This window comes from Scyliorhinus canicula, chromosome 5, assembly GCF_902713615.1.
Source record: "Scyliorhinus canicula chromosome 5, sScyCan1.1, whole genome shotgun sequence".
NCBI lineage: Eukaryota > Metazoa > Chordata > Chondrichthyes > Carcharhiniformes > Scyliorhinidae > Scyliorhinus > Scyliorhinus canicula.
This window is the reverse complement of record NC_052150.1, coordinates 158,702,515-158,724,698: the sequence shown is the minus strand read 5'-3', so window position 1 is coordinate 158,724,698 and position 22,184 is coordinate 158,702,515. Positions and strand designations below refer to the sequence as shown.

Sequence of the window (22,184 nt, the reverse complement as noted above, 5' to 3'; positions counted from 1 at the left end):
ACTTCACCTTTAACAACAGACTTGAGGTTACATTCAATATACTTATAGTCTTTGGATTTTCAGACATCAACAGACCAGTTCTGTGTTTTCTTCTTGCAGCTTTTTGCAAACACAGAAACACACCCAGCTTTCTCCTCAAACTGGCTTTCTCCTTTCAAACAGCTCACAGCAAACCAGCCAGGCACATTTCAGCTTCTCTCTCTCAAAACTGAAACCTAAACACTGCAAAATGGCTGAGCTAAAAAAAACCAGCTCCACCCACACTCTGACATTACTTCAGTAATATGAGCTGCTCCATTTCTTAAAGGTACAATGCTTAAACATCCATTTCTTAAAGGTACATTGCTTAAACATCCATTTCTTAAAGGTACATTGCTTAAACATCCATTTCTTAAAGGTACTCTCTCACATGACATTAGACCAAAGTCTAACCTGTGGCAGGGGAGAGAGAAAGGTTAAGGACTGAGCATGAGTGGAATTAACCATCAGTCTCCAGGATTTCCATTGATTATCTGCTGCTATGTCTTGTGTGAGAAGCTTGTGAAGGAAAATCCAGCCAAATATCTCTCACAATGAATGTTGCTGCGGAGTTACTGTTATCAAACAGTTTCATAACTATATGGGGAACATGTCATTCGTAAGGCAGCACAACTTCTGTAACTACATTAATCTTGTTTAACATTGTATAGGAGTAGGGGCAGCACGGTGGCGCAGTGAGTAGCACTGCTGCCTCATGGTGCTGAGGTCCCAGGTTCGATTCCGGCTCTGGGTCACTGTCCGTGTGGAGTTTGCACATTCTCCCCGTGCTTGCGTGGGTTTCGCCCCCAGAACCCAAAGATGTGCAGGCTAGGTGGATTGGCCATGTTAAATTGCCCCTTAATTGGAAAAAATGGATTGGGTAATCTAAATTTATAAAAAATAAACATTGTATAGGTGGTATTACAGCTATCTGACACATTGAAATCTCTGTCAATAAAAAATAAACTTACCAATAAAGAAACATGCAGATTAGTCCTATGGTGATTAACAACTGAACCGTTAACGTGAGATAGACTTTCCTAATGAAAGCTGTGAAAAGATTAAAAGATAACATATGTATTAGCCTTTGTCAGAAAGAATCAAAGCTCTAACAAAATATTACTTTTTTCAAGTTGTTCAATTTTCCTTTAGACCTCACAGTTCTCTGTGTCGTAGATCCTTCTTGACCTTTCTGCAACCTTGGACATGATCGACCTGCCTGAACCTCCTCTAGCACCTCTCCTTCATTGTCCAGTTGAGTGGTTCATCTGATCATAGCAAGAGCTTCTCCAGTAATGGCTTCTCTTCTGTCTTCTATACTGTGAGTCTTGGACTCCCTTGGCAACATCTGCATTTGCAAATCTGCAGTCTACTTCCCCACAGAAGCTGATGAAACTCAGCTCCACCTTTCTCTCACCTCCTTGACTATTTTCTCCAATTAAACTTTGGGAAGTTCTAAACATTTTCTTTGGATCCTGTGACAAATTCCATGCTCTTGTCAACAGTTCCATCCACTCCGTGACTACTGTTTCAGGCTGAACTAGACTATTTCTATTGGGAGGCATGGTAGCACAGTGGTTAGCACTGTTGATTCACAGCTCCAGGGTCCCAGGTTCGATTACCGGCTTGGGTCACTGTCTGTGCGGAGTCTGCACGTTCTCCGTGTGTCTGCGTGGGTTTCCTCCGGGTGTTCCGGTTTCCTCCCACAAGTCGCAAAAGACGTGCGGTTAGATAATTTGGATATTCTGAATTCCCCCTCCGTGTACCCAAATAGGTGGGTGAATGTGGCGACTAGGGGCTTTTCACGTAACTTCATTGCAGTGTTAATGTAAGCTTACTTGTGATTTAAAAAATTATTATTATTCGACCCTCCCCATAATCTTTGATTTCTTAACCACCCCCTTTATGTAAATTTTTCCACTTCTGCCCGGAGTTCAATTCATCTGCCACTAAGATTCTCATCCATGTCTTTGTCACTTCCAGATTCAACTATTCCAATATTTCTATTCCCTATCTCTCAACTTGCAGTCTTCATGAACTTCAGTTCATTCAAAATCTGCCACTTGTATCCTATCCTACACCAGGTCCTGCTGATCCATCACTATGGTCTTGATCACTGTGGTGATGTGCCTCCTTTAAGGGGCGTGCCCACATGGTCCATGTGACAGGCTCTGGGCCTATTGTGCGGGAGCATATAAACCCTGACCAATGAGGGATCAGCGTGGGTCCTGGGGAGCAGAGTTCTGGTCAGAGTGAACCCGCCAGCCAGAAGGCGACTTACGTTAGAGAGTCTGTGAGTGTACCTAAATTCCCTTGTTGATTGCTAATAAATACTTTGTTCTTCTTTACCCTATACCGTCTACCATGTATTGCTTTGAGCCACCACATTGGTGATGAGTATAGCTGGATTGATTGCAAGCGTGCAGTCAATTTCGAGGGTGGAAGGAAAGCCTAAAAGATGAACATAGAATTGGAAAGTGTTGACGATGCCAGAAGGCAGTGAGTGAAAAATGCCATGATTGAAAAGTTAGACTATTTTGAACAGGGGGCTGAAGACTGGAGCCAGTATACTGAGCGGCACCATTTCTTCTTCAGGGAAAATGAAACAATGGGCGAGCATAAACAGAAAGTTATCCTATTAACAGTACCAACAACCTACAATCTTATTAAAAAATTGATGACCCCGGAGGCTCCTGAAACAAAATGATTTGACCAGTTGGTGATGCTGGTCAGAGAGCATTTTGACCTGTCGATCATACTACAGAGATAAAAGTTGAATCCCGCTGTTAGGGACCCAGGAGAGACTATCTCCACCTTCGTTGCCAGACTCAGGCTAACAGCCAAGCACTGTGAGTCTGGTATAGCACTGGAAGACATGCTGCGTGATTGTTTAGTATGCGGTATGAACAACATATATGTGCAAAAGAAGCTTCAGACTAAAACTAAGATTACCATAGACAGGGTGATTGTGTATGCTGAAAGGGGTGCGTCAGAGCTTCAAAGTGTGCAAGGTGACATGGTGAACTTGTTGTGGGGTAGTATGGCTGCAAGGCGAGCAGCCAGGTAGACAGGCACAAAGGAAGTTCAGCCACGATCCCAGGTACAGGATCGTAGTCAGTGGCCATGAAAAAATTGGTCCGTCAGCCAGGAGTCAAGATGACTGTCAGATTTGGTCTTCCCAAATTTAGTCGGTGGCTGGAGGCATGGCAGGCCTCCCAGAGGAAACAAAATAGTCACAAAAAGGCAGATCTTTCCAAGTAGGTGACCTGGTCCTTGTTAGGAACTTTCCTCAGGCCCTCTATGGCTGCTAGGCCAGATCGTGTCCAAGTTGGTGCCAGTTTAATTTGTAGTGGACTTGGGTGGCAAACAGTAAGAAACCACTTAGACCATATGAAAAGCTGGAGGACCACAACACCAATCTCGCAATACTTGGAGCCAGCGGCTGGGACTAGTGCTCCAGGGGCAGAGTCGGGATTCAGAAATCTCAAGGAGGCCCCACCATTGATCCAGGAACAAGCTCCAGAAGGGAATAACTCTCTGGGGTTAGTTGATCTCCGGGAACATTCTGCTAAGAGTGACGTGCTGTTAGCTCTGAGTTGGAGGAGCCGGTTGGGGGATTAAGAAGGCCCACGAGACCCAGGAAATCTCCTGATCGATTAATGTTCTGATGGACTGTTTGGATTCTCCTCCCTTGTATCCAAATAATAGAGAACAAAGAACAATATAGTACAGGAACAGCTCTTCGGCCCTCCAAGCCTGTACTGGTCAGATACCACCCTTGTTTTTTTTTTATTTTTATAAATTTAGATTACCCAATTATTTTTTCTATTAAGGGGCAATTTAGCGTGGCCAATCCACCTACTCTGCACATTTTTGGGTTGTGGGGGCGAAACCCACGCAGACACGGGAAGAATGTGCAAACTCCACACGGACAGTGACCCAGAGCCGGGATCGAACCTGGGACCTCAGCGCCGTGAGGCGGTTGTGCTAACCACTAGGCCACCGTGCTGCCCCGTCAGATACCACCCTTGGCTAAAACTCTCAGCACGTCCTTGTGCCCTATCCCTCTATCCCCATCCTAGCCATGTATTTGTCAAGATACATTTTGAACGCCGTTAATGCATCTGTTTCCACAACCTCCCCTGGCAACGCGTTCCAGGCACTCACCACCCCCTGTGTAAAAAGCCTGCCTCGCACTTTTCCTCTAAACTTTGCCCCACGGACGTTAAGCCTGTAACGTCTGGTGACACCCTGGGAAAGACAGCCTGCCCATCCACTCTATCCATGCCCCTCATAAACTTGTAAACCTCTATCAGGTCACCCCTCAACCTCCGTCATTCTAATCAAACCTTTGAGAAGTATAAAGAAAGTAGGAAGGTACTTAAAAGGGAAATTAGGAGCGCCAGGAAGGGTCATGAAAAGTCCTTGGCAGTAGGATTAAGGTGAATCCCAAAGCTTTTTATTCATATGTCAAAAGCAAGTGGGTAGCCAGGGAAACGATTGGACCACTTAAGGACAGTGGGGGGAATCTATGTGTTGAGCCAGAGGAAATGGGCAAGTTACTAAATGAGTACCTTGCATCAGTGTTGTAGCCACCTGGGGTGGCACGTCCCAATTCCAAAATGGACACTCGCAAAGAGTACAGGGAAATTGGACAGTATTAGGAAAACAAGCAGGTGCAAGGTTTGCTTGTGGATTGGAACTTGCAGATCCCAGACAGAACTGATACTACAAGCCATTAGCATAGTAATGAGCTATCTCCGGGGACAAAAGAGAAACATTTAAACAATCGGTACCAGGGTAGACTCCCTGGCACCAGTGGAGACTAAAACAAAGGCAGGCTAACGGTTACCTAGGGCCCGCCCAGCGATCGAGAAACGACCCCTTTATTGGAGAGAATCAATATAATTGATCGGGACATGGTCCAATTAATTGGGACCAAGTTCAGGATCCGCCCAGAAGGGCGCAAAACCCCTTGGGGTATAAAGAGGAGTCCCCAAAAAAAGCTCTTCCTCTTCTTCTTCACCTTCACCTTGGCATTTGGCTGTCAGCGACGAGAGGCCCGCCAAGCACCAGCCAAGTAAGTCTAAGGTCTATGCACGCTATGAGATAGACGCTCCTAGCTACTATTCTATACCAGTTCTAAGCCAGCAGTATCAGAACCGGACAACGGCCATTGTTCCTCTGACTGAGTGGGTGCCCAAAGCTAAGTATAGGCTTTTAGTAGTAGAACATAGAACATAGAACAGTACAGCACAGAACAGGCCCTTCGGCCCTCGATGTTGTGCCGAGCAATGATCACCCTACTCAAACCCACGTATCCACCCTATACCAGTAACCCAACAACCCCCCCCATTAACCTTATTTTTTAGGACACTAAGGGCAATTTAGCATAGCCAATCCACCTAACCCGCACATCTTTGGACTGTGGGAGGAAACCGGAGCACCCGGAGGAAACCCACGCACACACGGGGAGGACGTGCAGACTCCACACAGACAGTGACCCAGCCGGGAATCGAACCTGGGACCCTGGAGCTGTGAAGCATTTATGCTAACCACCATGCTACCGTGCTGCCCATTAATTGTAGTTGTAGTTTAGTGAGTAGATAGTTAATTGTAATAGTAGTTGTAGTTTAGTGAGTAGAGTTTGCGCATGAGTAGTAATTGACTGTGTGTGTAAATAAATGTGCATTGATTTCAAACTTACTAACTGGTGTATTGAGTTATTGATCAGTGTTCGGTTTTGAACCCTGTGGTGGTATCAAAAAGATACCTGGCGACTCTTGAGCAAAGGTAATTAAAACAGAGCAAATTAAGGAAAGCATAACGAGCAACAATGTTCACCAAAGAATAGGACTTTGTGGAAAATGATTCTTGGGTAGGGTGTGTGGACAGTCTGGGTCATGTTGACATTGAAACGGAGGAGCTATTGGGTCTTTTAAAATATATTAAGGACGATAAGTCTCTTGGGCTGGATGGGATTTACCCCAGAATACTGAGAGAAGCAAGAGAGTAAATTGCTGGGGCCTTGACTGACATCTTTGTAACCTCATTGGCTACAGGTGAGATCCCAGAAGACTGGAGAATAGCTAATGTGGTACCGCTGTTTAGGAAAAGTATCAGGGATAATCCAGGAAACTATAGGGTGGTAGTAGGTAAATTATTGGAAAGAATTCTCAGGGACAGGATTTATACCTATTTGGAAATAAATGGACTCATTAGACAGCATGGTTTTGTGAAGGGGAGGTCGTGCCTCACTAACTTGATCAAGCTTTTTGAGGAGGTGACAAAGATGATTGATGAGGGGAGGGCGGTAAAGCCTTTGGCAAGGTGCCTCATTGCAGACTGGTACAAAAGGTGAAGTCACAAGGGATCAGAGGTGAGGTGGTAAGATGGATACAGAACTGCCTCAGTCACAGAAGGCAAAGGGTAGAAGGTGTTTTTCTGAATGGAATGTTGTGACTAGTAGTGTTACACAGGGATCTGTGCTGGGGCCTCTGTTGTTTGTAGTAGACATAAACAATTTGGTGGAAAATGTAGCTGGTCTGAGTAGTAAGTTCGCGGATGCCATCAGGGTTGGTGGAGTGGCAGATAGTATTGAGGATTGTCAGAGGATGCAGCAGTACATAGGTAGGTTGGAGACTTGTGCAGAAAAATGGAAAAAGGTGTTTAATCCAGACAAATGTGAGGTAATACATTTTAGTAGGTCTAACATAGAGGGGAAATATACCGTAAATGGCAAAACTCTTGGGAATATAGAAAGTCAGAGAGATCTGGGCATGCAGGTCCAGAGATCTTTGAAAGTGGCAACACAAGTGAACAAAGAACAAATAAAATTACAGCCCTCCCAGCCTGCGCCGATCCAGATCCTTTATCTAAACTTGTTGCCTATTTTCCGAGGTCTACTTCTCTCTGTTCCCCACCCGTTTATATATCTGTCCAGATGCATCTTAAATGATGCTATCGTACCTGCCACTACTACCTCCGCTGGCAAAGTGTTCCAGGCACCCACCACTCTGCGTAAAAAACATTCCACGCACATCTCCCTTAAACATTTCCCCTCTCACCTTGAAATCGTGACCCCTTGTAATTGATACCCCCACTCTTGGAAAAAGCTTGTTGCTATCCACCCTGTCCATACCTCTCATAATTTTGTAGACCTCAATCAGGTCTCCCCTCAACCTCTGTCTTTCCAATGAAAACAATCCTAATCTACTCAACCTTTCTTCATAGCTAGCACCCTCCATACCAGGCAACATCCTGGTGAACCTCCTCTGCACCATCTCTAAAGCATCCACATCCTTCTGGTAATGTGACGACCAGAACTGCACGCAGTATTCCAAATGTGGCCGAACCAAAGTACGATACAACTGTAACATGACCTGCTGACTCTTGTACTCAATACCCCGTTCGATGAAGGCAAGCATGCTATATGCCTTCTTGACCACTCTATCGACCTGCGTTGCCACCTTTAGGGTACAATGGACCTGAACTCCCAGATCTCTCTGTACATCAAAATTCCCCAGGACTCTTCCATTGACCATATAGTCCGCTCTTGAGTTAGATCTTCCGAAATGCATCACCTCGCATTTGCCTGGGTTGAACTCCATCTGCCATTTCTCTGCCCAACTCTCCAATCTATCTATATTTTGCTGTATTCTCTGACAGTCCGCCTCGCTATCTGCAACTCCACCAATCTTAGTATCATCTGCAAACTTGCTCATCAGACCACTTATACCTTCGTCCAGATCATTTATGTATATCACAAACAACAGTGGTCTGAGCATGGATCCCTGTGGAACACCACTAGTCACCTTTCTCCATTTTGAGACACTCCCTTCCACCACTACTCTCTGTCTCCTGTTGCCCAGCCAGTTCTTTATCCACCTAGCTAGCTAGTACACCCTGAACCCTATACGACTTCACTTTTTCCATCAACCTGCCATGGGAAACTTTATCAAATGCTTTACTGAAGTCCATGTATATGACATCTACAGCCCTTCCCTCATGAATTAACTTTGTCACTTCCTCAAAGAATTCTATTAGGTTTGTAAGACATGACCTTCCCTGCACAAAACCATGCTGCCTATCACTGATAAGTCTATTTTCTTCCAAATGTGAATAGATCCTATCCCTCAGTATCTTCTCCAACAGTTTGCCTACCACTGACGTCAAGCTCACAGGTCTATAATTCCCTGGATTATCCCTGCTACCATTCTTAAACAAAGGGACAACATTAGCAATTCTCCAGTCCTCCGGGACCTCACCCGTGCTCAAGGATGCTGTAAAGATATCTGTTAAGGCCCCAGCTATTTCGTCCCTCGCTTCCCTCAGTAACCTGGGATAGATGCCATCCAGTCCTGGGGAATTTTCCACCTTAATGCCTTTTAGAATACCCAAAACCTCTTCCTTCCTTATGCCGACATGGCCTAGAGTATTTAAACATCCATACCTAGCCTCAACATCCATCATGTCCCTCTCCTTGGTGAATACCGATGCAAAGTACTCATTAAGAATCTCACTAATTTCCTCTGACTACACACATAAATTCCCTCTTTTGTCTTTGAGTGGGCCAATCCTTTCTCTAGTTACCCTCTTGCTTCTTATATATGAATATAAAGCTTTGGGATTTTCCTTAACCTGGTTAGCCAAAGATATTTCATGACCCCTTTTAGCCCTCTTTAATGCGCGTTTGAGATTTGTCCTACTTTCCCGATATTCTTCCAAAGCTTCATCAGTTTTGAGTCGCCTCGATCTTATGTATGCTTCCTTTTTCATTTTAGCTAGTCTCACAATTCCACCCGTCATCCATGGTTCCCTAATCTTGCCATTTCTATCTCTCATTTTCACAGGAACATGTCTGTCCTGCACTCTAATCAACCTTTCCTTAAAAGACTCTCACATTTCAAATGTGGATTTACCCTTAAACAGCTGCTCCCAATCCACATTCCTGAGCTCCTGCCGAATTTTGTTATAGTTGGCCTTTCCCCAATTTAGCACTCTTCCTTTAGGACCACTCTCGTCTTTGTCCATGAGTATTCTAAAACTTATGGAATTGTGATCGCTATTCCCAAAGTAATCGTCGACTGAAACGTCAACCAACTGGCCGGGATTATTTCCCAATACCAGGTCCAGTATGGCCCCTTCCCGAGTTGGACTATTTACATACTGCTCTAAAAAACTCTCCTGGATGCTCCTTACAAATTCTGCTCCATCTACGCCTCCAACACTACATGAGTCCCATTCAATGTTGGGGAAGTTAAAATCTCCCATCACAACCGCCCTATTGCTCCTACATTGTTCTATAATCTGTCTACATATTTGTACCTCTACTTCACCCTCGCTTTTGGGAGGCCTATAGTAAAGTCCCAACAATGTTACTGCACCGTCCCTATTTCTTAGCTCTATCCATATTGCCTCAGTGCTCGAATCCTCCATCGTGCCCTCCTTAATCACAGCTGTGATATCATCTCTGACTAGTAATGCAACTCCTCCACCCCTTTTACCTCCCTCTCTATCCCTCCTGAAGCATCTATACCCTGGAATATTTAGTTGCCAGTCTTGCCCATCCCTCAACCAAGTCTCAGTAATACCAATAACATCATATTTGGGAAAGATAGTCAAGAAAGCATACGGAATGCTTGCCTTCATTGGATGGGGCACTGAGTATAAAAATTGGCAATTCATGCTGCAGTTGTATAGAACCTTGGTAAGGCCGTACTTGAAATATTGCACACAGTTCTGGTTGCCACACTACCAGAAGGATGTGGAGGCTTTGGAGAGGGTGCAGAGGAGGTTTACCAGGATGTTGCCTAGTCTGGACCGTGTTAGCAATGCGGAGAGGCTGAATAGACTTGGACTGTTTTCATTAGAACGACGGAGGTTGAGGGTTGACCTGATAGAGGTCTATAAGATTATGAGGGGCATGGATAGAGTGGGTGGGAAGGCACTCTTTCCCAGGCGTTGGAGGGATCAATCATCAGGGGGCATAGGTTCAAAGTCCGTGGGGCAAAGTTTAGACGAGATGTGCGAGGCAGGGTTTTTCCACAGATGGTGGTGAGTGCCTGGAATGCGTTGCCAGGGCAGGTTGCAGAAACAAATACATTAATGCCATTGAAAAGGCATCTTTAAAAAAAATAAATTTAGAGTATCCAATTAATTTTTTCCAATTAAGGAGCAATTTAGTGTGGCCAATCCACCTAGCGTGCACATCTTTGGGTTGTGGGGGCGAAACCCACGCAAACACGGGGAGAATGTGCAAACTCCACACAGACAGTGACCCAGAGCTGGGATCGAACCTGGGACCTCGGCGCCGTGAGGCAGAAATGCTAACCCACTGTGTCACCGTGCTGCCCTTTGAAAAGGCATCTTGGCAAATACATGTATAGGAGGGTATCGAGAGATACGGCACAAGTCAGTGCTGAGGGTTTTAGTCAAGGTTGGTATCATGACTGGTTCAGGCTTGAAAGGCCATAGGGCCTGTTCCTGTGCTGTATTCCTGTAGGCCTCATCAAAAAGAAAAAGGAGGCATTTGGCAGGGCTCGAAGGCTGGGAACAAATGAAGCCTGTGTAGAATATAAGGAAAGTAGGAAGGAACTTAACAAGGAGTCAGGAGGACTAGAAGAGGCCACGCAAAGTCATTGGCAAATAGGGTTAAAGAAAATCCCAATGCTTTTTACACGTACATAAAAAGCAAGAGGGTAGCCAGGGAAAGGGTTGGCCCACTGAAGAATAGGCAAGGGAATCTATGTGTGGAGCCAGAGGAAATCGGCGAGGTACTAAATGAATACTTTGCATCAGTATTCACCAAAGAGAAGGAATTGATGGATGTTGAGTCTGGAGAAGGGTGTGTAGATAGCCTGGGTCACATTGAGATCCAAAAAGACGAGGTGTTGGGCGTCTTGAAAAATAGTAAGGTAGATAAGTCCCCAGGGCCGGATGGGATCTACCCCAGAATACTGAAGGAGGCTAGAGAGGAAATTGCTGAGGCCTTGACAGTACTCTTTGGATCCTCACTGTCTTCAGGTGATGTCCCGGAGGACTGGAGAATAGCCAATGTTGTTCCTTTGTTTAAGAAGGGTAGCAAGGATAATCCAGTGAACTACAGACTGGTGAGCCTTACGTCAGTGGTAGGGAAATTACTGTAGAGAATTCTTCGAGACAGGATCTACTCCCATTTGGAAGCAAATTGACGTATTAGTGAAAGGCAGCATGGTTTTGTGAAGGGGAGGTCGTGTCTCACTAACTTGATAGAGTTTTTCAAAGAGGTCACAAAGATGATTGATGCAGATAGGGCAGTGGATGTTGTCTATATGGACTTCAGTAAGGCCTTTGACAAGGTCCCTCATGGCAGACTGGTACAAAAGGTGAAGTCACACGGGATCAGGGGTGAGCTGGCAAGGTGGATACAGAACTGGCTAGGCCATAGAAGGCAGAGAGTAGCAATGGAAGGGTGCTTTTCTAAGGTGCGAGGGGCAAGTTTTCGAGGAGATGTACGAGGCAAGTTTTTTGCACAGAGGGTAGTGGGTGCCTGGAACTTGCTGCCAGAGGAGGTGGTGGAAGCAGGGACAATAGTGACATTTAAGGGGCATCTTGACAAATACATGAATAGGATGGGAATAGAGGGATATGGACCCAGGATGTGTAGAAGATTTTAGTTTAGACGGGCAGCATGGCCGGCACGGGCTTGGAGGGCTGAAGGGCCTGTTCCTGTGCTGTACTTTTCTTTGTTCTTTTGTTCTTTGTTCTTTGTATTGCTCTTTGTTGAGGTAGTTGTTGAGGCCTACCATAGCATCAAACCTGGAACAAGAAGGACACTATGTAGAGAGAGAGACAGTGCTTATCCATTAAGACAATGACTTACCTCTCCTGATGACTTTCTCTGAAAAGTTATGTGCTGTTTCATTTGCAAATTCATTTTGGTACTGCGGAGGAGCATCATCTAGTGATGCTGAAGGAGCCCCTGTGAAAGTCTGATATGGTTCATTTGCAGGTTCGCCCTGCAGTGAGTAATTCTGGGGTGTATACCTTGGAGCAGGGTATTCCTGAGAAGGGTAGCCTGGTGGGTAATCCTGCTGATGACTGCCTTGAGAGTACCCCAAAGGTGATGCTGGATGGAGTGAGTGTGTTGGAGGGTAAGGATACTCTGCATATGCCGGTGCACCTTGTTCCATTATATTCACACGTGACGTCTTATCCATTTCCAGTCGCTGTTGTATTTTTCTCTAGATTAAGAATCATTGAATTAATATATTTCTGTGTCATAATACGTCTGAAAAGATTAGCTAAATTCTTGCAGAACTAGAACATGAAGTGCTGGAACATATTACCACATGCTTCATCTTACTTCAATTCAGATATTTTCCAAAAGTGAATCTTTAATAAAATAAGAATGACTGTACTTACTCGGATTATTCCTGGTTCAAACTAACAGTTGTTGAAGCAAAGGTACGGCAAACTGTCTGCTGGAACTAACTGGTGTAAGGTACAAACCAACGCTTTTTGTTTACAATGGATCTTCGTGACGTTACCTGTTGTTTCAAAGTCATACTTCCTGACGTATTTGTCTTTGGTTTCCTTGGAAACTTTCAGTTGAATAAATTCCAAGTGATGTATCTCTGTAACCTTTGATATGGAGTAAATCATTGACAAAAGAGAGAGAAAATAAAATAGGTAATTTGTCCACCTCCCACTCTCTTCTCATAATTCCACAAACAGCTCACACATTGCTTCTCGGCCTTTTGGCCAAGTGTCAGATCAAGCCCAAGATGAGATGCAACGCTTTTTCTTGTCAGCTTGGATCTAGTATGTCTCTCTTGTGGGGACTATCAATTGGTGTCAATTTGAATTATTTTTTGGAGCAAGCAATGAGATTAATTAAGGTCCTGTCCACTCTGCGCATTGGCTTTGTAACTCTGAGAAAGAAATAATTTAAAAATTTTAAATGGCTCATACAATGGCACTGCTCCCAAATGACCTATCTTCATGTGTGAGACCATGGAAATAAAGTTTGGAGGACTATTCAAACGTGGGGGCATCCGAGCCATGCTCAAGTCCTGTCCTCACCTGATCTACACACAAATGCACTTCCTGGCAGGAGTTAACAAATAATATTGAAGATCAAGAAAGCTGGCTTACTTTTCATCTCCTAGCCCAGGAGCTCTAAGCATAATAGAGGTGTTTCAGCTTCTAATGCTGATCAGCTAATGTGTCAGTAGCTGTTTTTATAATTGGTAAGGCCAGTATTGGTACATTGGATCCCAAAGGGCATATCTTGTTCAGAAAGAGGCAATCTCAGGATAAATTTGCACAGTTCACTAAAGTTGCCTGCTGGAAAAAGACAATAAGAAACAAATCTTCTTGAAAGCCAAGCTTCAGGTTTTCCAGATTTATTAAGAACCAGGCAGTATGCTTATTCTCCCAGCCTTTAGGAAATCTCAATCGGACCCTTTGTATTGAACCCACCAGTGTTCTCTTATCTTCTGATTACTTTTCATTACCTCAAACAAATAAAACCATGTTTCCTTTTTAAACTAATAACACAGTGCAAAAAGTGATTCATGCAGCTGCCTTTATTACCTAATGTTGATAAAATTTACCAGATTTTTTATCTGAGCTATTATCTATCAATTTACAGCTAATTTTCTGGGAAAGAGTGAAAATTCGGATTGTTCCTGGTTCAAGCTAAATAGAATGGTTGTCAGGTGCTTCTTAACATTTATCTTTATTATTGTATTTTTAAAAAATTTTCATTTTTCCAAGGGCTGGAATTGGACCCGAGTCCTCAGTGCCGTGAGGCAATATCAAATGTATTTCCGTCAAATTAATCCTGTTCTACATTTGTTCTTTAATCTACTCTGGGTTACATCTATAAATCCGATGTAATTTGTCAACACAGGTTGTAAGAAAGTTTCTGTGTTGGAAAAATCAAGGAACAAGTAAGTTTTCCTTATCTTTGTTTCTATTAACAATTAACGTTCCTGGGTATGTGGGATTATAGTTCACACTCTGTGTTTCTCCACTGCCTGTTTACCAAAATCTTCATTTTGAACCAATTCCCCCATTTTCTGTGGAAAGATAGATTCACAGATTGGCATATTCCGGATATGCCCAACAAATCTTTAATGAACTGGGTTCTCGTTATTTACAAACATTGAGCACCAGCAGATAACACATTTTTTTAAATTTAAAGTGCCCAATTATTTTTTTTCAATTAAGGGGCAATTTAACAAGGCCAGTCTACCTACTCTGCACATATTTGGATGGTGGAGGTTAGACCCACGCAGACACGGGGAGAATTTGCAAACTCCATGTGGTGAATGTATTCACCTAATGCATGATACTGTAACCATTGTATTCACCTAATGCAGGATACTGTAACTTATGACCTGATACGAGCTGCTTCCAGGTCTTGTACTGTAACCCCGATGGGCTCCGCCTCTGGCTCCGCCCTCACCGGGGCCATATATAGACCGGCCACCTGTGGGTGACACTCACCTGTACAACCGACTCTGGGTAGGCAAGTTCACGATTAATAAAGCCGAATGTTCTCTCGCTCCCTCTGCCACTCAGTGAATTGACGGTACATCAATTTATTAATCGTAGACAGCACCATGGAAGCCGATCGAAAGCCAGACAGGCTCGAACTCGACGCCCGCACGTCCGAAGCCGAGGAGATATTTGAATATTGGCTTTGATGCTTCGACTCCTCCACAATGACTTCCACGGAAACCTTCAAGCTGCGACTCCTCCACGCTCGGGTGAGCCATCGAATCTCGGTAATGATCGAGAAAGCGGCCACGTATGAGGCGGCGGTCGCAACCCTCAAGGCACAATTAGTGAAGCCCGTAAACGAGGTGTTCACCAGACACCTCCTCACTACTCGCCGTCAACGCACTGGAGAATCGCTGGACGAGTATCTGGAAACCCTGACTCTACTCGCGAGGAACTACAGCTGTCGAGATGTGACGGTGAAGGAACATATGAACTCACAGATCCGGGACACCTACGTGGCGGGGGTCCTCTCGAACTACATCAAGCAGCGCTTGCTGGAAAACGGGACCTCCGACCTGCGGGACACGGTAAAGCTAGCTACCCCGCAAGAGGTGGCCTACCAGAACCTCAGCCCGTTCCCCGCGGGCCTGGCGAACCCCTCATGGATACCATAATCGCAACCCCCGTCGGACTCGACTACGTCGCAGGCCTGCGCCGCGTGTCTGCAAGCCCAGCCCGGGGAACCGCAATGATACTTCTGAGCCAGGGCCAACACCCCTGGCAGCGCTGCCCAGCCCGCATAGCGACGTGCAGCGACTGTGGGAAAAAGGAGCACTACGCGAGAGTCTGTCTGGGCCGACCTAAGGCCCAGAAAACGAAAACGCACCAGGCCCGACCCATGGACTCACAGCCTCACAGACCCTGCAATGTGGCTGCGTGCCTGCCCGGAACGCCCCCGCCAGATGCATCATCGGCATCATGCGAATTGTGGTGGCCGCCATCTTGGCTGCTGGCCCCGACACCGACCGACACGTGTGGCCGATTGGGGTGGCCATCTCGGTCGCCATCTTCTATCCAGCCCGACATGTGCGACGCATGGGGGCCACCATCTTGTGACTCCACCGACCACGCAGGCTACCCACAGCTGGGCGCAGTGACCCTTGACCAGTCGCAGCCGAAACAGCTGAACAACTCCATGATGGTCGTGCGGGACAATGGGCACTTGGGGAGAATGGGATCAAAAGTTATGGATAAAGCAGGATTAGGCTATTGAGTTCAATGATCAGTCGTGATAAATGGCAGAACAGGCTCGAAGGGCCAAAAGGCCTCCTCCTACTCCTATCTTCTATGTATATATGTCCACTGTGGTATGTTACTTGAGTTTTATTCATGGTACTAATAAACCAAACTACCAAACTGAATCTGCCATATTCCGTGTTGACACATTGACACACGATTGATGTCCAGTGTTGAATAGTACAGTGTAGTTAATACAATATGATGTGCTTCATATTGATCACTTCCTTGCTTCTTTTATTAATTAGTACCATTTTAGAAATTATGGGGCTGATTTTGTGAATTGTCACTTAAAAGGGAGCACATAGCAATAACCTGGATTGGGCCAGAGCAGCATAAATTGTTATTGATGACTAATTTAAAAAATAGGACTTTGTATTTTTACACACCATCTCGGAGAACACTACTTCATCTTTCTATCATTGGGTGGATCATGATATCGAACATATAATATGAAGTTATTAAGTAGTGGGTTCCGATTAATCAAAAAATGGTGGCTTCAGAGAATATAGTTTACGGGTCGCTAGGGAATAGAGCAGGGGGAGTAGGGGGCATTGTTCTGTAGGTTGTTTTTTTTTTCTTTCTTTATGTGTGTCGGCGTGCGTGGTTGTTTAAGAGATGTTACTGTGTTAAACTGAAAATTACAAATGCTTCAATAAAATATTTTTGGGAAAAAACGGTGGGTTTATTGGAACCAACAGCTGCTTCCTGTCTTGAAATCTTTTTATGTTCACATTCTCAGCACCTATAAAACATATTTAAAACTTTTAAAATAAATAAAAAGGTCTGAATCCAACAAATATATTGTTTTTGATTGGCAGAGCAGGCTCGAGGGGCCGAATGGCTAGTCTCTCAGTTCCTATATTAATAGACTTTTACAGTAGTTAATTTTTAACTTTGTTTTTATCTTACAGTCTGTACCTTACCCTATGTCAACATAGATTTATACTGTATAAGGATCCTATGAACTGTATCCTGTTTTGAGACAGGTTTATACATAGGTCAGAGTAGAATATTTATTTCTGTTGATGGGTAGCATTAATAATTATTTTTAAAATGGCAACATACACACATTGGATACATGCATGCATTAATATTACGGACATTTGAATTTGCTTTGTCTGTGCTTTCATTTACATACAATACAAGCTGTTGTTAGAGATGGAAATAAAGGACAGCAGCAGTGATTTAGCTATGAACATTGGTGTTAATTTCTTCTGTAGACATCTACAAAGGAACCGGAAAATGTTTTGTCTTTAACTCTCGCCCAGGGCCGGCTCAAGGTACCGGCAACTCGGGCAGTCGCCCGGGGCGCCATGTGCTAGGGGCGCCGCGTAAAAGACTCGGGTACCGCGCATGCGCAGTTGGGCCGGTGCCAACCAGCGTATGCGCGGTGGCCGCCCTCCCTCAGGCCGCCCCGCACAAACAAGGCGGATGGATCCAGGCTCGCCGGTGGTCACTCCGGCCCCCCCCTCGGGCCCCCTCGGCCCCCCCCCCCCCTCGGGCCCCCCTCCTCCGCCCCCCCCCCGGCCCCCTGGCCCCCGCCCCCACCCCCGGCCCCCCCCACCCGAAGGGCGCCGAAGTTCAGCTTGCCCGGGGCGCCAGCAACCCTAGGGCCGGCGCTGCTCTCGCCATGGTCTCATGACCCATTTCACTGATTCTGCCCTTTGTGCAATTGCCCTCAGATATTCTGTTTGCTGTTTGGGCTGCATATTCTGGAATTTCCTGCCTAACCTGCTCTGTCTCTCGCTCGTTCTGTAAAACCCTCCTAAAAAAGCGGCAATGGGTTAGCCCTGTTGTCTCACAGCACCATGGTCCCAGGTTCGATTCCGGCTCTCGTTCACAGTCCGTGTGGAGTTTGCACATTCTCCCCGTGTTTGTGGGGGTTTTGCCCCACAACCCAAAGATGTGCAGGGTAGGTGGATTGGCCACGCTAAATTGCCCCTTAATTGGAAAAAATGAATTGGGTACTCTAAATTTATTTTTAAAAACCCTCCTAAAAAAAAACAGATTCATTGGGATAATCCCAGGGTTAAAAAGGCTACGAATAAAAAACAGAGTGCTGGAAAAGCCCAGCAGGTCTGGCAGCATCTGTGGCGAGAGAAACAAGAGTTGTCGGGCGCGACCTACCCGAATGGGAACAGAGTCTGGTACTGCGTGCGCGATTGGCAGAGTGTTTCCTGGCACTCGGAGTGCTGTGAAACACCACGCCATTGGGTAGATTGGGGGCCACGGCGGGGAATGCGTGACCTCGGCTGCACCTAGTCCTGTTTTCTGCACTGAAGAGTTTGGCTTGCAGGAATTCCTCAGCGTAGTTTTTAAATGGCGTCCCGATCTCTCAATCCCCCCCAAGCCCCAACTCACCGAGAAGGGGATCCTCAGGCACCCTGCATTCTTACAGGTCACCCCGGGCCTGATCTGAACGATGGGAAAAATGCCAGCCTCGAACTGTGGCAGTGTCAGCCTGGCAGTGCCACCTGTGCATCTTGGCAGTGCCAGGCTGACACCCAGGTGGCACTACGAGGGTGCCGAGCTAGCAGTGCCAAGATGCTCAACAGTGGGCCACCCTGCCTAGAGGGCAAGCACCTGGAAGCGTCTGTTCTACTTGGTGACCCCCATGAGTGCCGTTCCGTCTGGTCCCGTTTTGTGGGAATCAGCACTGAATGGCGCTTGTCTGAGATTTCCAAGGAGAAGGGGTAGATCCCACACCTTGGGTAGATCATGGGAGTACATATTAGTGTGAGACTGGTTGTGTTTTGGGTGAAACGTGGCCGGTAGTTCTTGCCCAGTATTTCAAGTCAAATGGGACTTTAGAAGTTCTTCAGAGTTGTATTGAGTGGCCACCTACATGGAGCAGTAGTGCAACAGGCAGCTGAATACATGCTAGCCCTGACCAACAATCCACCACCTTAAACTGGATGGAGCAATACCACACCTTGGCTTCACTGAGGTGCTCTTGGCTAGCAGGAGAATGCAGGTGGATCATGAGAGAGAAGATGGAGAATGGGCAGGTGGAAGTAAGGATACTGCCTTCACACTTTATCCCTTACCCATCTCATAGTCAGATTCCTGCATACTGCCTCCTCTCCTGATGACTCAGCTTGCCCTGCATGGTTCTGCTGAAAACACAAGGTTTAAACCATGTAGGTGTACTAGGAAAAGGAAGAAAAAGGGGTTGCAGTTGCAGAAGAATGTTTAACAGTGTTTATTTGTCACATTGCTCTTTTATGTTTAAGAACCAGATATTTTACTCCATTGTCCCATTCTCCCTTTTTGCCTACAGCCTGTCATATACTTATACCTTATGATGAATGGTATGACACACGTTAAATGGGTGTCTGTGAGAGAGATGAATTGCTAATTGTGGTACCGCTTTGTGGGGGGCACAGTGAGTTCAACGTTGAGATGCCAGATGGCAGCACTGCCTCAGTTTAACTGAAGGCGCCTGAATAAGACATTTCCCGGCATTCCTGAAATTTAGGTGAAGGACTACAGGGTCCTAGCAAATCAGGCTCCTCCTCATCCTGCTACTATTTCTCCCCTAAAAATGCAGGGAGCCATCGATGTTCACCTTGAGTTCCAGGCTTTACTGCTGCACAATTCTGTGGAAGACTTGAGAGGCACACAATGGTAGCTCTCTGATAATTTTGGGTAGACATGATCCTTTGCAAGTTACATAGCAGCTGAATATTGAAGGAGTGGACGCCCCTTCAATTGATGAATACTGTTGGTTGATCTGAGATAACTTTGATTGTCACATGACTCCCTAGACTTGTGGGAATACAGCTGGAGCAGCAAAAGTGAGGGTCATTTTATTTTAACAGGTTTCATCAGGAGCAAAGTGTACACTGATGCAGGCCCTGGCAATTGTGGCATTCATCACCTGCAAGAGTTACCTGTGGGAAGCAGATTAAGAGGAGAGTATGAACAGAGGACCCTCTACATGCAGTCAGCAGCACCTGGAGAAGATTGTGAGTGCAGGACCCTGTGCCAGGCAGTCAGCAGCATTTAGAGGAGATTGTGAACGCAAGACCCTGGGCCAGGCAGTCAGCAGCACTTAGAGGAGATTGTGAACACAAGACCCTGTGCCAGGCAGGCAGCAGCACTTAGAGGAGATTGTGAGAAAAGGACTCCGAGACAGGCTGTCGGCAGCACCTAGAGAGTGTGAGAGGAGGATGCCAAGTGTGCAGTCAGCACCTAATATCACAACAGAAGCATAAGTTCATTGGTTGGTGAAACAACTGTTAAGGAAGGTGTTCAAGCGGCTGCGAATTAGTAAACCACACTGCGTGGAATTTTATCATTTTTTAACTAAGTGTCAACTTAGGCAGGAAAAGTGATGTGTAGCTTGCCGGCGCCACTGCCAGCTTTTCCCACCATATGTTTTGACATTCGGCTAAAAGGAATCCTGGAAGCGGGTGCCATGGCATCACACTGGCAGGGCAGGCTTGAATGAGCCCACTCCGTTAGCAACCTTGGCCTTCAAGAGATCGGCACACCCTTTTTAAAGGGCACCCTCACCCTCAACGGACACAGGGAAGCCCTCCCCATTTACACGGGAAAAACTCCCACGCACATGCCCCCTGCAGGTAACCCGCTCCCATGGATACAGGAATCCCCCACAATGGAAGCCCCCTCTCTCTGGCACTGCCCCATGATACAGGGGCGGTGCCAGGGGCAGTGCCTGGAGACTACCAAGATACTGCTCTGGTATGACCCTCTTCGCCCCTGGGGGGGGGGAGAGTGGAAACCTAATTTGGCGGGTGATGCAGTGGTGAAGCCTGCTCATGATATATTAATGAAAGCATAATATTGCAGATGCTGGAAGATGCAGATGCTGGAAATCGTAAATAAAAACAGAAAATGGTGGCAGAAGAATGCTCTCAGAATCAAGGTGGAAGATGTGGTGTTCTTTGTGTTGTTAAGTTCAGGATGGTTGGCGTGGCGTTCACAAAGCCCACAAAATAGCTTTGACTTGAACAGCGCTATAAATTTATTAACACCACTAATTTGGATTTGACACGTGATCCTAAATAATAAACAGTTTAATTATAATATATTATTATAATTAACATATAATCTACACTGATCTACAACTAACCTTTGTTGTGTTGGGTACTCTGGATCTGTGGAGACTGCATTTACCTCATCAGTAACACATACAGGCTACCAACACTTGAAATACTACAACACTATTTTATTAGGCTAGGAACTGTTGAACATACTTTCACTGTGGGTCGACACTATGTTAGATTAAACTGAAGACCTATGCCTATCCTGACCAGTCTAGACTATCAGCACATGGTAAAGATCTGTGAGCTCTGTCCTTCTTAGAGGCTGCATCCCGAATGAGCGGGAAAACTAGTTCCCTCTGGCTTTATAGTGAGCGTGCTCCAACTGGTGATTGGCTGCTGTGTTGTGTGTGTTGATTGGTCTTGCAGTGTGTCAATCAGTATGTGTCTGCACCATGATATACTGATGTGTATATTATGACATCCCCCATTTTATAAAAAAATGTATGGTTGTGGTAATAAATAATGTGTGGTGAGAATGTTCCTAACTACATGTGGAGTTGAAGGCATATTTACAAGACTATGTACATAAAAACAAAGTATTTACATGGGAAGGTGTCCAGTGCAGATGAACAGTATGCAACAAAATAGTAACTAGAGCAACATTATATACAAAGCAATGAATCGATTAAACAAAGCAACAAAAAAATGCAGAGAGTCCATGAATTCAAAAAGTTCATAAATTTAGTCCCTGAGGTGCGCGACGAATTCTGGTTGACCGTCTCAAGGGTGGGTCAAGAGCCGCCGGTTCAGGAACGGGCTGGACTGTGTCAGAGTCAGAGGGTGGCAGAGCGATAGGGAGCTCTGCAAGGTCCATGGCGGGGTCGTCATGATGGCGAGGCAGGACCTGAACATCACGTGGCGAGCGCAGGATGAGATGCAGTGCATGCCGATTGTGTCGCAGAAGAGAGCCATCCGGTAGACGAACCAGGAACGAACGAGGGGCCACTTGTCGGAGGACGACAGCGGTGGCAGACCAGCCACCATCTGGAAGATGGACGCGGACGTTGTCATCGGGAGCCAGAGCAGGGAGATCAGTTGCACGGGAGTCATAGGCCGCTTTGTGCTGGGCACAAGACAGCTGCATCCGGCAAAGGACTGGAACGTGGTCAAGGTCAGGGACATGGATGGATGGCACCGTCATCCGCAGCGTGCGATTCATGAGTAGTTGAGCTGTTGACAGGCCAGTGGACAAGGGGGCGGAGTGGTAGGCAAGCAAGGCAAGGTAAAAATCAGAACTAGCATCGGCTGCCTTGCATAGGAGCTGTTTGACGATATGTACTCCCTTCTCTGCTTTGCCGTTCG

At 45.9% G+C, this 22,184-nt stretch overlaps 1 protein-coding gene across 2 annotated transcripts in view; it reads right to left on the bottom strand.

Moving 5' to 3' along the window:
- Positions 1–12,855, bottom strand: part of zgc:110410 (uncharacterized protein LOC553618 homolog) — a 62,264-nt gene extending 49,409 nt beyond the window's left edge. Inside the window, exons 1-3 of one of the 2 annotated variants that reach the window (XM_038797901.1) lie at positions 12,424–12,855; positions 12,046–12,242; positions 990–1,068 (exon numbers count right to left, since the gene is read on the bottom strand). In XM_038797901.1, coding sequence (XP_038653829.1) covers positions 990–1,068; positions 12,046–12,169 — 203 coding nt within the window. In that variant the 5' untranslated portion in view covers positions 12,170–12,242; positions 12,424–12,855. Of the gene's footprint in view, positions 1–989; positions 1,069–11,881; positions 12,243–12,423 lie in introns of both variants that reach the window. The other variant, XM_038797900.1, reaches the window with a different exon arrangement.
- Positions 12,856–22,184: the final 9,329 nt, after the last annotated feature.